Source organism: Aulostomus chinensis, chromosome 20 (genome assembly GCF_037954235.1).
Source record: "Aulostomus chinensis isolate RoL2024-O1b breed Wild chromosome 20, RoL_Achi_v1.0, whole genome shotgun sequence".
NCBI classification, from domain to species: Eukaryota; Metazoa; Chordata; class Actinopteri; order Syngnathiformes; family Aulostomidae; genus Aulostomus; species Aulostomus chinensis.
Genome location: NC_141339.1, coordinates 3,564,995 through 3,582,540, shown reverse-complemented (window position 1 = coordinate 3,582,540; position 17,546 = coordinate 3,564,995). Strand labels below are relative to the sequence as shown.

Below are 17,546 nucleotides of genomic sequence, written 5' to 3'. Positions count from 1 at the left end.
TGGGTACATAAATCCCTGGGTATATAAATACCTGGGTACATAAAAACCTGGGTACATAAATACCTGGGTACATAAAAACCTGGGTACATAAATACCTGGGTAAAACTTGAATCGTGACCTCAGCATGGCTGCAATCTGCAAAAAGGGCCTCCAGAGACTTTATTTTCTTTGCAGACTGAACGCTTTTAATGTGGACAAAACACTGATGGTCTTTTTTTACAAGTCTTTTATTGAGTCTATTTCAGCGTTCTCTATTATTAGCTGGCATGGAAGCCTCACAGTGCAGAACAAAAAAAAACCCTGTCTTCCTGACATTGTCAAGGTAGCCAGTGAGATAACTGGAACACAGCAGCTTTCTCTGTCAGACATCTACAACCTATAAGTCTGGCGCAAGGCACAGTCGAAGCAAAAAGTTTAAATTGTCTTTTATTCCAAGTGGAATTAACGTTCTGAATTTGCACTGCGTCTTGATGGATTCAGGTTGCCTGCACTCTATAAGCACTCCACATGGTCCTGAAACTCAACTGTCTTTTATTCCTTTGTAGATGTATTTTTCTATCGACTGCTTGATCTCATCTATTGTATCTAGTTTATCCATCTTATCCATGGTTGTTGTGGTTGTGACTCTTGATGTCATTGTCTTGATTGTACGTTGAATTGCACTGCAAACCAAATTTCCCCTTGAGGGATGATAAAGAGCTGAACCGAGAGAAAAAAATGACAGACAAGTCTGCAGAGGAGTATGTGAGCTATGTGCTGTCTTACAGCGTGAAGATTGCTTGTGGGCACGTACAATGAAGGAAACACAACATTTTGTTTGTGGACTCGGACACGTGAATTCCCAGATGAATTTCAGTGTGGAAAAAATTACTCAAAAACACCACAAAAATGGGCGATTATAATGACCTTCTTCAATCTGTCCCAACCACTTAGATGCTGAACCAAAACCACTAAAACACATCTTCATGCACCAGGAAGATTATCAGATGCAAAACTATCAGATGTGGATCTGCAATTGTGCACTGCGCAACTTGCCAGACGGGTGTGTGACTCAGACGGAGCTCTCAAGGAAGTGTTCTTGTTGAATGCTAGCGTATTTTGTCTCCTGGTAGATGTGCAGTGAAATTAGTGTCCCTGGTGACAGCGGCTCGGTTTGGATACCAGACAACAATGAGAGGTAGATATTAACTTCCTTTACAACCTGCTTTTGACTTATTCCATGGACATGTTAATTCATTGTTATTTAACACAAAAAAAATCACTGATAAAATAAAATTGCTTCATTGCTTCATAAAAAAATTAGAAAATTAGAAAAAAAATTAGCCACAGTTTGGTCAGTAGCCTTTTCTCATGTGATACAACAGCTGATGATGAACTCTTTATACTTGGGACCTTAATATGTGTAACCAGAAAAAACTGAAACTTGATTTTAATATTTTCTTATCAATACATCGATTCTCACCTTTGATTACTGCCTGCTTAACTCATCAATCTTTTTTCGGTAGACAACACTGTCTGTTTTCTTTGTAAATTGTCCCAGTGTCAGATAAGCGAGCTCCTATCGCTAGTTATAGATGTTTAGGCCAGAATCCTCTTCATAACGCACTTAGTACACGAATGGATAACTAATAACTGGAGATTTGAGTATTTATAATGTTTCAGTACTTTTTTTAAGCTTTAATCCCATTCTTCAAATTCAAACTAATATATTCTGAAGGCAGTTCATCTGTTCATATCTATTTGCAGGACCCTAATTGTTACTGCAGTTGCAACCAAACCGTGTGTGTGGCCCCGCTCCTGAATGATGTATAGCACAGCTCCTAAATTAGAGAACAGTAACACTGACTCATCTGTGACATCACACACGGTTCTCGCCTCTGAGTTCCAAGGTGAATCCCGGATTTCAGAGCAACACACTTTTCCACACTGCGATCCAAAAAAAAAAAAAAACGAAGGATTTTGTGCAAATTACTCCACTCCGCAATCACTTTTCATGAATTTGTGATCAGTTTAAAGTTTTTAAACTCTTCAGGTAATGAGTGAAAAAGCCACACTGGATACTGAGAAGTTTTTGGTTGCTAATCTAAAAAGTTTTGCATCCAGGTCCAGTCAGTCCAGTGAGCAGGACCTAAACTGAGAGAGGATATGTAAAAAATTAAATAAATAAATAAAAATAACAACAAAGCAAGAGATTCACTTAGAATGCAGAAAAAAACCACCAGAATAACCCAGAGATCATTGTTTTACACGCTCACTGATGATGCAGTGATGGAAAACAAAGCTCTGGTGTTTCGCTCCTGATAGACAGCAGGACAGAGTATTAGGAAGAGTAGAGTTTCTGACTGGAAGTGCTGTGAAACCTGAAGCCTTGGTGTTACTTGATACTGCTTTTGATAATTATCTCAATACTGCTGTGTGTTGCTGACCTCACCCAGAAACAATAGGGGATGTCCATCCATCATCATCTTCCGCTTATTCCTACACATTAAGGGTTGCGGGGGGGTTGGAGTCTATCCCAGCGTCAACGGGCGAGAGGCAGGGTACACCCTGGACAGGTCGCCAGTCCATCGCCATGGACTGTGGGAGGAAGCCGGAGTACCCGGAGAGAACCCACGCAGACACGGGGAACTCGAACCCAGAACCTTCTTGCTGTGAGGCCACAGTGCTAACCACTGCACCACCATGCAGCCAGTCAATAGGGGATGTTTCTCTTCCAAATATCTGACGAAGCATTTCCACATCTGATAGAGTGAAGATGTTTGAGGGACCAAAACAGTAAAAAGGGGCACCTAAGACGTCAGATATTTCAAATGAAACGTTTTCAAACTGTGGTTAAGATCAGACATTTTGATTCCGTGTTTAACTTCTGCACCTCTGCAATAAAACACATGGAACTATGAACTCTCTGACCCCTGATGAACCACACAAAGTTACACAGGCGATGCTGTCAGGAGACTGAGCTGCACCCTGAGGTGCTCAGTCAGGTTTGAGGAACCAGAGTTCTTCTCTTGGTCATGTGACTGAAGGTATCCAGGACCTTGCTTGTCTCTCTGAGAGATGGCGGCATGGGAGAACCCGTCTTCCCTAAATCTGGTCCTGAGCTGATGGTCCTGGCATGTAGCTTAGCATAGCTGCCATGTTGTTCTGGAGTTTAGGATGAGGAGAAGACCTTGAGTTCAGGGACATTTTCTTCCTCCTCGTCATAAAACTGACCACCATCTCTGACTCAGAGAACTCCTGTCACCTCTCCAGCGACTCCAGATGGTGAGGCAGGGCAGACCAGAGATGAGTCATCCTTCCCCTGAAAACTACAGTCTAGTTCCTTGTCGAGAATATCCAGGGTATTAAAGAACTCCTTTCCCCAGCAGCATGCCTCCTCAGTCGGGGCTTGATGGTCCTCTATCATACTTTAACTTCTTTAGTAGGATTGAATCTTTACATCGGTTCAAATGTAAAAACTGTTGCTATCTGTCCTCGTATGTCATAGCAGAATGTCAAGTTTATGGCTGAGAACTTCAGCCACTGACGCTGTAATCTTAAAAAGAGGAAGTGGCCTTGGGTAGGAGGATTGTAAAAGGGGATCTCTTCCATCGTCACGCTCTTTGGGAGCCAATAAACCCACGGACATACATTTATTTTCTAAAGATACATTTAACTTGTATGTGTCAACCGTTCTAAAAAAAACACATCTGGACAACTTCTTTACACAGTAATGAACTTGAGGTAGAATCCTGCCGCCAGAAAACATTGTTGTTAATTTGAAACAAACAATTCTCTATGACATCAAGTCCAACGGAGGGTGCACAAGGGGGTGCTTCACGTCAGCCTGTGGCACTGTCGCCTCACAGCAAGAAGGTTGTGAGTTCAAGTCCCGGCTGGAGCACGGGGTCTTTCTGTGTGAGTCTCCATGTTCTCCCTGTGCCTGCGTGGGTTCTCTCTGGTACTCTGTCTTCCTCCCGTGTGCGTATGCGTACAGTTCTGGCAAGACTTTTAAGCCAATTTCACACCTGAGTGCCACCCATTCCCACCCACTCCCCTCTATCTCTATCCACTCCCAGCACCTGCTCCTTGCACTCTTTATGCCCTTTGACAGAATGATAAATGAGTAGTATTTTAGATTTATTGAAAGAACCACAATCTTACTGTCGACCTGTGTACTTTAGGCCTACAAGAACCTGGTAGAAAGCAGTATCACACGTATTCTTACTAGCTTTGACTGCTTTCATGGTCGTACACCAATTGTCAGCCTCACAATCACATCCATGACAAGACAAAGTATATCTCTGTAAGGTTTAAAAAAAAAATGGCTTCCAAACATAATTTTATGTTTTCTTTAATTTTTTTTTTACACAACCAGTTCTTGACACCATGAATCATTTCACAAACTTTATAGTTATTTTTCAAATCTATTTCTAATGTTTGAAGTAAGGAATTTTTAACGAATTAATTTAAAACAAAAAAGTAAGAGAAAAGAAGAGCTGCTCAGTAGGGTCAGTCTGCAGAGACACACTTTCATTCACAGCTGACAGCCTGGGTTGCGTCAGTGAGCCTCGTCTTGGAGAAAGAGGGCTCATGAATAAACACTTAAATCCTGACTGAGTGCCGCTCATGCGCTGTGGTTTTACCACAAAAAAAAAATCACACTTGTATTTACTTTGATAAAATCACAGCACATAATCCACACTCAGTCAGGATTTAAGTGTTTATTTAGTGTGTTCATGAATAAACACATTAAATCCTGACTGGGCCCGGAGGTGCAGTGGTCCCTCACTGTGGCCCCCCAGCAAGAAGGTTGTGGGTGGAGCCCCGGCTGGAGCACGGGGTCTTTCTGGGTGGAGTCTCCATGTTCTCCCTGTTCCTGTGTGGGTTCTCTCTGGTACTCCAGCTTCCTCCACAGTCCAAAGACATCAAGAGGGGACCAGGTTAATCCAGACTCTAAATTGACCGTAGGCGTGACTGGGAGAGCCAATGGTTGTCTGTCTATATGTGTTGGCCCTGTGATGGACTGGTGACCCGTCCAGGGGGAAGGCTGCTGGGATAGGCTCCAGCCATTTAGCAGACGCTTTTGTCCAAAGCGACGTACAACACAAGCAAGAATTTAGACTTAATTAAGGAAAAGTCCATAGGAAGCGCAAAAGTGCTTCAGTTGTGATTTGGTCACAGGTACTGCCATCTAGTGGCAGAAGAAGTGCCGCCCCCCCTCCCCTTTTTTTTTTTTTTTTTGACAAACATACAACATCACACAACACAGTTAGTGCTACATAGTCACTAAGTGCTGGGTCTTGGACCCTCTGACTTATTCTACCCCACAGGACAAAGAGGAGAAGAGTCAGGTTAAGTGCCTCGGTGCTCTCTGAACAATTGTCTTCAATTGTCTCTTAAAAGTAGAAAGGGACTCAGCAGAACGCACAGAGTTCGGTAGTTCGTTCCACCATTTGGGAACAACAGAAGAGAAGAGTCTGGCTAGGGATTTGGAGCAGCGCTGGGCTGGAAGCACCAGGCGTCTTTCGCATGCAGAGCGTAGTGGGCGAGAAGGAGAGTAGACCTGGATCAGGGATTCCAGGTAGGCTGGAGCCGTTCTTGTGATTGTTTTGTAAGCCAAGAGAAGTGCCTTGAATTTGATCCTGGCTGCCACTGGAAGCCAGTGAAGAGAAACCAGCAGCGGGGTGACATGTGCCCTTTTGGGCTGGTTGAAGACCAGACGTGCTGCTGCATTCTGGATCATCTGCAGAGGCTTGAATGAGCATGCAGGGAGGCCTGCCAGAAGAGAGTTGCAGTAATCAATGCATGAGATGACAAGAGCCTGAACCAGAAGCTGTGTGGTCTGTTGGGTCAGGAAGGGTCTGATCTTCCTGATGTTGTAAAGGGCATAACGGCAAGACCGAGAAACTGAGGCCACATGAACCTTAAAGGTCAGCTGGTCATCAATCATGACACCAAGGTTTCTGGCTGAGTTTGTGGGCGCAAGTAGGCTCGAGTCAAGCTGGACAGTGACCTGAGGCTGAACAGATGGACAAGCTGGAAAGACCATAAGTTCAGTCTTAGAGAGATTCAGTTGAAGGTGGTGTTCCTTCATCCATGTGGAGATATCAGCCAGACACGCTGATATACAATCTCAGACCGTTCTGTCATCAGGTGGAAAAGAGAGAAAAAGCTGAGTGTCGTCAGCATAACAGTGGTAGCAGAAGCCATGGGAGCGGATCACTGCACCAAGTGAGGTGGCGTACAGAGAGAAGAGAAGGGGACCAAGCACTGACCCCTGAGGAACCCCAGTCGATAGGCCGTGTGACCTAGACACCTTTCCTCGCCATGACACTCTGAAGGATCTGTCTGTGAGGTAGGACTTGAACCACAACAAGGCAGAACCAGATATGCCGAGCTCAGAGAGTGTGGAGAGGAGAATGTGATGGTTCACCGAGTCGAAGGCAGCAGACAGGTCCAGCAGAAGTAGGACAGAGCACTGACCAGCAGCTCGAGCTCGTCTCAGTGACTCAGTGACTGACAGGAGTGCAGTCTCAGTGGAGTGTTCACACCTGAAGCCAGACCGAAAAGAGTCAATTGGTTGTTGTTCCGCAGATGTTCAGAGACCTGGTTAAATACGGAGCGCTCCAGTATTTTTGACAGGAATGGCAGAAGTGATACTGGCCTGTAGTTTTCAACCTTGGCGGGGTTGAGATTAGGCTTTTTGAGCAGTGGGGTGACACGGGCCTGCTTAAAAGTAGCAGGAAAAATGCCGGTTTCCAGGGAGGAATTGACAATGTGTGTGACTGCAGGTTTGATAGTGGGCAAAATGGTCTGCAGGATGCTGGTGGGTATTGGATCGAGAGGACAAGTTGTCGGTTTTGAGCTCAGGAGAAGTCTGGAGACTTCATCTTCGCTCAGGGGATCAAAGGAGAAGAGTGAAGCAGCAGTGGCAGGTTGCTGCTGACTGGACTGGTCAGGCTCAGAGAACTGGTTGCTGATTGCAGCAACCTTTTCAGAAAAAAAGGAGGCAAACATGTCTGAAGTCAGCGCAGTGGAAGGCTGAGCAACTGGAGGAGAAAGCAAGGAGTTAAACACCATAAACAGTTTTCTGGAATCAGAAGTGGCACAGATCTTGTTCTGATAGAAGGCTTTCTTAGCAGACTGTAAGCATGAGGTGAAGGAAGCAAGTTTCTGTTTGTATAAGGACAAGTCAGTGGGTTCTTGGGATTTACGCCACTTTCTTTCTGCTGCCCTGAGTCCAGCTCTTTGTTCTCTCAGAACTTCAGAGAGCCATGGACTTGGTTGTTTTTTCTTGGCTGGTTTGGACACCAGGGGGCAGAGTTTGTCCAGAGAGGATGCCAGAGAGGAACAGAGTGTTTTTTTAACCTCATGAACAGAAAGTGAGGAGTAGTGCGAGTGGTCAGGCATGACGGAGTTCACCTCATCAGACAGCTGTGCTGCTGTGAGGAATTTCAGGTTTCTGCGGAAGGAAACCATCTGTGTGGGTGTCTGCAATTGCGCAAAGGCAGCCGCAAATTTGACCTAGAAATGGTCTGACAGGTGGAGTGGGGTAACTGTCACATCTGTTATGGAGCAGTTACGAGTCAGCACCAAGTCAAGGACTTGACCAGCTTTGTGGGTGGGAGGAGAAGGAGCTAGTTCAAGTGCAAAGGAGGAGATGAGTGCCAGGAAGTCGTTTGCCAGAGTTCTGTCAAGGTGGATGTTCATGTCTCCCATGACAATCAGTGGTGTGCCATCGTCAGGGATGTCAGAGAGTAACATGTCCATCTCAGAGACAAAGCCATCCAGATTACCTCCTGGTGGGCGGTACACAACCAGAACATATGCTTTGATGGGAGCAGTGGCACTTAAAGCATGATATTCAAATGTTGTCTCGCTGTTCGACGGGCAAAGTGCAGAAAAAGACCAGTTCTCAGGAATGAGCACGCCAGCACCGCCTCCTCGTCCAGTAGAGCGAGGGGTGTGGCTTAGTGTGGCGGACTCAAAGAGTGCAGCTGGGGTAGCTGTGTTTTCTGGGCGGATCCATGTCTCAGTCAGGGCTAGGACATGAATGTCTGAGAGTTTCATCAGTGAACTGATTAATTCTGTCTTATTGACTGCGGACTGACAGTTCCAAAGACCAAACGTGACCAAGTGTGGGCTGGGACCACTTTCTGGGAGTGCAGACAGGTTTTGCGGATTGCGTTTGCGGTAGACTGTGCGTTTTTTCCGATTGCCAACAATGACCGGGATGTGTGTGAGACACATTGTGCAATAAACTTAAGTCGGACAGGCGGCAGCGGTAGTCGGTGTCCTAGCTCGATAGACTCGCGCAGGTAGACTCGCAGGTCTTTACCTTTTGTGGTCTTAAACGCTTTGTGGGCTGACGCTCAAGCGCAGTCTGTGCTGTTAGATCCCTGACCACAGTCACAGCTGTTTCCAGCTTGACTAATCGCGCCCGGCTGAACCGCCCCTATTAGCTCTCACTTGGGAAGCAAGCAACAGAGGGTGTGATCCGCGTCAGCTGACCTCACCTATTGTTGCAGAGAGAAACTCCAGTGCCAAGCACCTAACGACCCACAACACAAAAACAAAACCAAGCAAGTTTCAGCTTACCTAAGATGACTCAACCTTCTTCTGTCTAAGATTCAGTGCTTGTTTGCTGAAGTTCAGATTTTTCTCTCTTTATAAACTAGGCTGAAGCAGCATGAACAATCTATCCTCCATATACCAATGTTTCCAATCTCCATTTTTGTAGATATGCAGCTAAAAATGGCTGACATTCTGTCTAATCTGCTTTTCATACCAGTAATGTAACAACAACAACTACTGCTACTACTATTCCTACTACTGCTAATAATAATAATGCAATAGCATTTGCACACTCGCCTGTCTGCACTGATTTCCACAGTGACTTGCTCAAATGGCTACAAAACAGTGCACACCTCCTGCAGTACCTCCCAGTCCTCTTGGCTCAGAGGGTCGACTGGAGCATTGACAATGGCCAAGGTAGATACTACTGCATCCTTGGAATCCAAAATCCGCTTCAGCATATGAAAGGTGGAGTTCCACCTTGTCGCACATTCTTGCTTACGCTTTAGCTCAGGCATTCCCATTTGTTGTTGAGTGGATTTCAGCTTGTGTGTGGCTGTGGTACTTCTGTGGAAAAATTCCACAATTGTCTTCACTTTTTCTACAGCTGGCTTTATAATCTTCAAACCATCTCTTACAATTAGGTTAACTGTATGAGCAAGACATGGGTGGTGGGTCCATTTCAGGATTTTTATTGCTTTAGTCATGTTGGCTGCATTGTCGGCAAACCACTTTGTCCTCCACACCCCACTCTTTTGCCACTTTGAGCAGCTCTTCTGCTAGGTTCTCAGACGTGTGTCTATCACTGAACTCGAAACAGTCGAGAAGACTGGACACCATTTGATAATTTTCGATGAAGTGACATGTACGTGATAAGAAGGATGTGGTGGTCTGGGATGTCCAGCTGTCAGTTGTGAGACAGACTGCTGTGGCTTTTTTAACCCTCTCTTGCAGTGATGCACGTTCTCTGTCATATAGGCCTGGGATGATTTTTTGTGAGAATGTTTTCCTGCTTGGAATTATATACATAGGATTCAATGCATGAATGAACTTGCTGAATCCTTTATCATCCACGACTGAAAAAGGCTGAAAATCCAGTGCAATCATTTTTGCTAGTTCTTCGTCAATATAACTCTGTCTTGCTGGGGTCACAGTTGTATGCAAAAACTGTCTCATAGAGCTCTGTGTTGATTTAGGTGGTTGTGGTGGTGATGCTGTAGAAACTGCAGCAGAAGCAGAAGCAGCAGCAGCTGGAGAAGACACACTGGCACCTTCATTAATCTCACCCTCAACTGACTGTGTTTTTTCTTCCCATTGTACTGATGGGTGGACACTTCTCAGGTGCCTGTGGAGGTTATTTGTGGAGCCGGCTCTATAGGATATTCTTTTCTTACAGAGTCGACACTCTGCCTTTGTATTATCAATAACATTGAAATGGTTCCAGATTTTGCTCTTTTTCCTTGTGTCACTCATTTTCTTTACCTTTTTTTATGTCCTGTTGCCTTTTTTCTCTCTCTCCCTCGTGTTCTGTTCGTGTGCTGTGGTGCGAGTGTAACTACCGCCCCTCCCCCCTCTGCTCAGCGCAAACACAAGACACATACACATATTGACCAATCACGTGCTGCGTAAAGAGAAAAAAAGTGTGTGTGTGTGAGAGAGAGAGAGAGAGAGAGAGAGAGAGAGAGAGCGGAGAAAAAAGGAGCCGGCTCCCAACAAGGAGCCGGCTCCCAACAAGGAGCCGGCTCCCAACAAGGAGCCGGCTCCCAACAAGGAGCCGGCTCCCGTCGTTCACTTCTCTCTCTTCTTCTCTCGATCTTTAAGCCGTCTCATTCGCGACCGACCCATCACTAATTCACATTGCCAGGACAGTCTGGGTTCAGTCTGAACTGTACAGCTTGATGCGGCCTCCACTTAATATACATCACACATCTTCTCCATGGAGCAGAGCCTCCCCTGGAACACGCCACAGCACCTCTAGAATAGCTGCCTTCTGCTCACATGGATTCCCATCTGGACTCCATGCGAGCGACCTCAGGCTGATTGAGCATAAGTTGTTTTTTTTCCCTGTTGCTTTTGATCATTTCCTCCAAAATGAACGCATATCCAAACCAAGCGTTGAAAACTATACCCAAACAGAGTCGCTCTGTCACTCAAGCTGAATCAAACTAGGAACTGGTGCGATGCAGCCTAGCCGATGTCTGGTGCAAATTCAGGGTTTCATGAATTTCTCGGTGAATGGCTGGCGTGAGTCTGTTTTGTTACTGCATGTGATTCCAACAGAGGTCAGTGTCTACATTTAGCCTGGATTTAAGGCTTCACATTGGTTCCCGCTCACTCAAGTGATGATGAGACTGCAGAATCATGGTTAGCATGAGCTGGCACTCTGTTTTCTACGTTAAAACGAAGAAAGTATTTGGGCAGGGTGTCCATTCAACGGATGCAGGGGGTCTCCTGAGTCTATGTCAGAAGGGTCAGTCTGTGTGTGATTTTTCTATTGATTTCCGCACGAAGGCCCATGCTAGTGGCTGGAATGGGAGTGCTCTTCGTGATGCTTTTCTGCATGGGCTAGCTGATTACATCAAGGATGAACTTGTGTCTTACCCCCTACCCCTTTCTCTCGATGATGTCATTGCTCTTGCTATAAACATTGACCTTCGCATCCAGGCTCGCAGGAGAGAGAAGCAAAAGACACCTCCCGCTCATGTATCTGCTCATGCATCACGAGGCTCTGCTTCCAACTTGGCCCACTCTACAGCCACTCCTGAGCCCTTAACCAACAGCCTTGAACCCATGCAGTTGGGCCGCACCAGTCTGTCCCCTGAGGAACGTGAGCGGCGCCGCAAGTCAAATCTCTGTCTGTACTGTGGTCGACCAGGCCACTTCATCTCACACTGTCGAGTAAAAGGGGAGGGCTCATCAGTAGTGGAGGAGTTACTGGTGAGTCCATCCTCTTTTAAGGCCTCCTCTGTTTTTGATCGTCCCTTGTTTATAGCCAAGCTCCTTCTGCCGGAAGCCTCTCAAGTCCTGTCCACTTTTATTGATTCTGGAGCAGATGTGAATATAATTGACAAGGAGTTAGCTCTTCAGCTGGGAATTAGTTTGTTACCCCTTCCTTGTTCTGTGCCTGCCAGGGCTCTGGATGGTCATCTGCTAGGGATGGTCACTCATCAGACCACACCGGTCCACCTACTCATGTCTGGAAATCACCACGAAACCATCCAGTTTTATGTCCTGCCCTCACCTCGACTCCCTCTTATACTGGGCTACTCATGGCTTCGCCACCATAACCCCCATATTGACTGGTCGGCAGGGGTCATCCGTGGTTGGAGTTCTGCCTGCCATCAGGTCTGCCTGAAGCAGGCGGCTGCACTGCTCCGCTCTCCACCTCCCTGTGGCCAGCCCGATCTCTCTGGGGTCCCAGCCCAGTATCATGACCTTCGTGAGGTATTCAGCAAGGTTAAAGCCATGTCTCTACCCCCTCATCATCCCTATGATTGCGCCATTGACCTTCTGCCGGGCACCACCCCTCCCAAGGGGCGCCTCTACCCCCTTTCTGGCCCTGAAAGGGGGGCCATGGAGACCTACATCAAGGACTCCCTGGCAGCTGGTCTCATTCGACCATCTTCATCTCCTGCTGGCGCTGGCTTCTTTTTTGTGGAAAAGAAGGACAAAACCCTCAGACCTTGCATCGATTACAGAGGCCTCAATGAGATAACCATAAAGAACAGGTACCCTTTGCCACTCATGTCATCAGCTTTCGAAATACTCCAGGGGGCCAGGGTCTTCACTAAACTGGATCTACGCAACGCATACCATTTGGTCCGCATCAGGGAGGGGGATGAGTGGAAAACAGCGTTCAACACCCCCACAGGCCATTATGAGTATCTTGTCATGCCTTTTGGTTTAACGAATGCCCCTGCTGTCTTCCAGGCTTTAGTTAATGATGTCCTGAGAGATATGCTGAACCACTCTGTTTTCGTTTATCTAGACGATATTTTGATTTTCTCCAAGTCTTTGGAGGAGTATATTCATCATGTAAGGGCAGTCTTGCGACGACTTCTGGAAAACTCCTTGTTTGTCAAAGCTGAGAAGTGTGAGTTCCATGAATCCTCGGTCACCTTCCTTGGGTACATTGTGGCCCAGGGTAGTCTACAAATGGACCCCGATAAGATTTCAGCTGTAACAGCCTGGCCCGCCCCTGAGAATCGAAAACAGCTACAGCGCTTCCTGGGTTTTGCTAACTTTTATCGTCGCTTCATTCGTGGTTACAGCACGGTAGCTTCCCCCCTCACAGCCCTTACCTCATCCAAAATCCCATTCTCCTGGACCCCTGCAGCCAATAGGGCTTTGAAGGCACGCTTCACCACCGCTCCCATTCTGCATGTCCCTGACCCTGAAAGACAGTTTGTGGTTGAAGTGGATGCCTCTGATGTTGGAGTGGGGGCAGTGTTGTCTCAACGCTCAGCATCTGACCAGAAGCTCCACCCATGTGCCTTCTTCTCTCGTCGACTGAACCCTGCAGAACAGAACTACGACATTGGTAACAGAGAATTGCTAGCAGTAAAACTAGCTTTGGAGGAATGGCGGCATTGGCTGGAGGGAACCAAGGTTCCGTTCCTTGTCTGGACAGATCATAAAAACCTGGAGTACATCCGCACAGCCAAACGCCTAAATTCACGTCAAGCCCGCTGGTCACTCTTTTTTACACGCTTCAACTTTTCTCTCTCCTACCGCCCAGGGTCCAGAAATGTCAAGCCCGATGCTCTGTCCCGCCAATTTTCTAAAGACAATTCCCCTGTTGAGACCGCCCCTCTTCTGCCCCCTTCCTGTCTTGTTGCCTCCCTTTCCTGGGACATTGAAGAGAGAGTCAAAGCCGCTTCAGTCAACCAACCTGGACCAAGTGCTTGCCCCCCTGATCGTCTTTTTGTACCCGCTACATTAAGGTCAGAGGTCTTACAGTGGGCACATGCATCCAAGCTCACCTGTCACCCTGGGGCACACAGAACCAAGGAGTTCCTGTCTCGACGGTTCTGGTGGGCCACTATGGATGAGGATGTGTGTGAGTTTGTCAAAGCCTGTCCTATTTGTAATCAACACAAACCATCTCATCAAGCTCCTGCTGGTCACCTTCATCCACTCCCCATACCCCATCGGCCCTGGTCACATATATCCCTGGATTTTGTAACTGGTCTTCCTCCCTCTGAAGGTAACACCACCGTCCTCACCATAGTTGATAGGTTCAGTAAGATGGCACATTTCATTCCCCTTCCCAAACTCCCCGCTGCTAAAGAGACTGCGGAACTCCTCCTTCAGCATGTTGTTCGCCTTCACGGAATCCCTGCCGATGTAGTTTCTGATCGAGGCCCCCAGTTCACATCCATTTTTTGGCGAGAGTTCTGTAGTTTGTTGGGGGCCTCTGTTAGCCTGTCCTCAGGTTTCCACCCCCAGTCTAATGGCCAATACAAACGAATGAACCAAGATATGGAAACCACTCTCCGCTGTCTGGTGTCATCAAATCCCTCATCCTGGTCTAGACAATTGGTTTGGGTAGAATTTGCCCACAACACCCTGGTCAGTTCAGCCACCGGTCTCTCCCCTTTTCAATGTTCATATGGGTATCAGCCTCCTCTGTTCCCTGCCCTTGAAAAAGAGGCTTCTTGCCCTTCTGTGACCACTTTCATTCAGCGCTGCCAACGCACCTGGACACAAGCCCGCAGTTCCCTCCAACGCTCTGCCGATCGCTACTCCACTTCTGCCAACCGTCATCGATCACAAGCCCCTGCTTACCGGGTTGGACAAAAGGTTTGGCTTTCCACAAGAGACCTGCCTCTCCGTGTCGAATCCAATAAGTTGGCACCCAGGTTCATTGGTCCATTCCCCATCGAAAGGATAATAAACCCCGTAGCAGTGAGACTTACGCTCCCTCGGTCTATGCGCATTCATCCCACCTTCCATGTTTCCAAAATCAAGCCTGCTCCAGAAAGTCCCTTGGTTCCTCCAACACGTCCTCCTCCCCCTCCTCGCATCATTGAAGGTGGCCCTGTGTATGCTGTCCGTCGCCTCCTTCGTTCTCGCTGCCGAGGGCGAGGCATACAGTATTTGGTTGACTGGGAAGGTTATGGCCCTGAAGAAAGGTCTTGGGTTCCTGCCTCTTTTATTGTTGACCCTCAACTCATTGCTGACTTTCACCAGAAGAACCCTGATCAGCCCTCTCTCACTTCCACCACGGTTAACTCTCGTCGATCTGTCCTCTCTCAACAGCATCACCTTTTTCCCGCAGTGCCACGTGATGGAGAGGAAGAGGAACCTCAGGACACTCAGGAGACTCTGAACTCTCAGGATGACATGGGTGGGACGGATGTTCCGAATGATCAGGATGGCTCTCTTGCCTGGACTCCCTCCCACCCCACCCCAGACATGGAATGGTCTGCTTCTCCTGAGTACTACCTGATCTCCACCAGAGGGCAATGTTGCTGTGTAATGCAAAATAACAGCCTGAGAAATGTCAAGGATTAGGAACTTTTACATGCTGTTTTTTATTTTTTATTTTTTTGTGCAGAGTCAGATTGAAAAAAAACATTAGAGAACAAATATTGCACCGATGTAATTCTCTCTGTCTCTGTCTCTGTCTCTCTCTCTCTCTCGCTCGCTCTCTCTCTGTCTCTCTGTCCAGAATGGTGTTCCCAAAGTCATCAAGATTCATCAGTGTTCTGGTTGTATGCTGGTCTCTGCTGACTGTAGGATACAGTCAGGAAGGAGTGTTCCTAGAGGTAAGAATGAACATGGTGGTTGCAGACGCAGTATTACCACTGATGGGTAATTTTGTATATGTATATGTACACATACTGTACATATACACATGTTGTCCTACCATTTAAGAGGTCAATGACAAATTTCCGCTGTTATCAATCAATTGTCGTCGTCTTCCTCCGCATTATCCGGTGGGTCCGGGTCGTGGGGGCAGCAGCCTCAGCGAGGAAGCCCAGACTGTCCTCTCCCCAGCCACTTCCACCAGCTCTTCCGGGGGGGATCCCGAGGCATTCCCAGGCCAGCCGAGAGATATAATCCCTCCAGCGTGTCCTGGGTCGGCCTCGGGGCCTCCTCCCGGTTGGGCATGCCTGGAAAACCTCCTGAGGGAGGCATCCAGGAGGCATCCTCACCAGATGACCGAACCACCTCAACTGACTCCTCTACATGGAGGAGCAGCTGTTCTACTCTGAGTCCCTCCCGAATGACTGAGCTTCTCACCGTATCTCTAAGGGAGAGCCCAGCCACCCTGAGGAGGAAACTCATTTCGGCCGCTTGAATTCGCGATGTTGTTCTTTCGGTCATTACCCAGAGCTCATGACCGTAGGTGAGGGTTGGAACCTAGATTGACCGGTAAATCAAGAGCCTCGCCTTTTGGCTAAGCTCCCTCTTCACCACAACAGACTGGTTTAGCACCCGCATCACTGTAGATGCTGCCCCAATCTGCCTGACAATCTCCCCCTAGATACTTAAATTCCTCCACCTGAGGAAAGACCTCCCCCCCGACCCGGAGTGGGCAAACCACCCTTTTCCGGCTGAGGACCATGGCCTCAGACTTGGAGGTGCTGATTCCATCACCTTATCGTGGTGGAGGAGTTTGAGTGCCCTAGTGACCCTAGGAGCTATGCTGTCGGGGGCATTTTGCCCCTGGTAGGGTCACCCAAGGCAGACTGGTCCTAGGCGAAGGGCCAGACAAAGAACGGTTCAACAGACCCCTCATGGAAAAAGCAGCAAGTGCGATGTGTACCCTGCCCAGAGGGGCACCGGAGCCCCGCCCTGGAGCCAGGCCTGGGGTAGGGGCTTGATGGCAGGCGCCTGGTGGCCGGGCCTTGGTTCGTGGGGCCCAGCTGGGCCCAGCCCGAAAAGGAGGCACAAGCACGTCCTCCCTTGGACACAAATCACAACAAACGCCATCTCAGGGCACTTTTCACAAAGAGCAGGTCGAGAACCTTCCTCTTTAACTCAGATGAAAGAGACCCAACATTCCCACGTGAGCCAGCACTCGGCCATGGTGGTGAGAAAAAAATATCCTTTTAACAGGAAGAAACCTCAGGCAGAACCAGGCTCGGAGTGGGCGGCCGTCCACCTTTACCGGTTGGAGGTTGACAGGGAGAGGAGAGAGATGGGGCTGGGGTGGAGGGTAGAGAAAGGGGTGGGTTAGGGGAGCAGGGGGATAAGAGGAGAGAGAACTGTGGAAGTTGAAAAGAGAGAGAGGGTAGTCCAGGACAGGAAGAACTCAACCCAACATCTACAGCCCCAACATCTACAGCCCCAGGTGACCTGCTGGCTGAGAGAGCACAGACAACTCCAGGAAAGAAGTTGGGATTAATGGATACACTGATACATGTGGATGTTGTGGATAAAGATTGATAGAAACAGAGAGGAGGAGAAAGCTCAGTGCATCATGGGAGTCCACCGGTAGTCTAAGTCTAGAGCATCATAAACTAGGAGCTGGTCCAGGATCAGCCCGACCGGCCTGAACTATAAGCTTTATCAAAAAGGAAGGTTTTAAGCCTACTCTTAAATGTATTCTACTTTTAGAGACTACAAGTAACCCTGCATCCTGGAAGCGTAGTCGTCTGGTCAGCTCCTAAGGAACTAAAGTCAGGCAGCTTCTGAGAAGGATGTATTTACTTTGGACTGGACTGAAGACAGCACAGCGGTCTGTGTCCTGGGGGTCTTTAACCTCAGTTTAAATGGGTATTCAGTCGCAAAATAAAGAGTACTAAGTGTAGTTATGCTTTCAAATCTTTGAAATGTTATTGCAATAAAATCATGCTATGATATTTGATCTCGCTGCAAATATCGAGATGATTTGCCGAGGTATGCTAATCCCTGCTAGCATGTTGAGGCGTGCTAGGAAGGGTGAATACAGATAACTGGATGAGGGTGTTACGTGTGTGGGATAAACGCTGCTCTGTTCATATTACATTGCCATAGTGATTCAAAACCAGTGCACAGTG

General features: G+C 47.7%; 1 protein-coding gene across 3 annotated transcripts in view; it reads left to right on the top strand.

The window, feature by feature from the left end:
- Nucleotides 1–1,105: 1,105 nt before the first annotated feature.
- The window catches only part of LOC147242251 (adhesion G protein-coupled receptor F5-like), a 32,172-nt gene continuing 15,731 nt past the window's right edge, over nt 1,106–17,546 (top strand). For 2 of the 3 annotated variants that reach the window (XR_015110674.1, XM_086189928.1), the window contains exons 1-2: nt 1,106–1,177; nt 15,230–15,326. Coding sequence is in view for 2 of the 3 variants with exons in the window: in XM_086189928.1 (XP_086046054.1) it covers nt 1,113–1,177; nt 15,230–15,326 (162 nt within the window). In the remaining variant the exon portion in view is untranslated. Of the gene's footprint in view, nt 1,178–14,817; nt 14,982–15,229; nt 15,327–17,546 lie in introns of all 3 variants that reach the window. The other variant, XM_086189929.1, reaches the window with a different exon arrangement.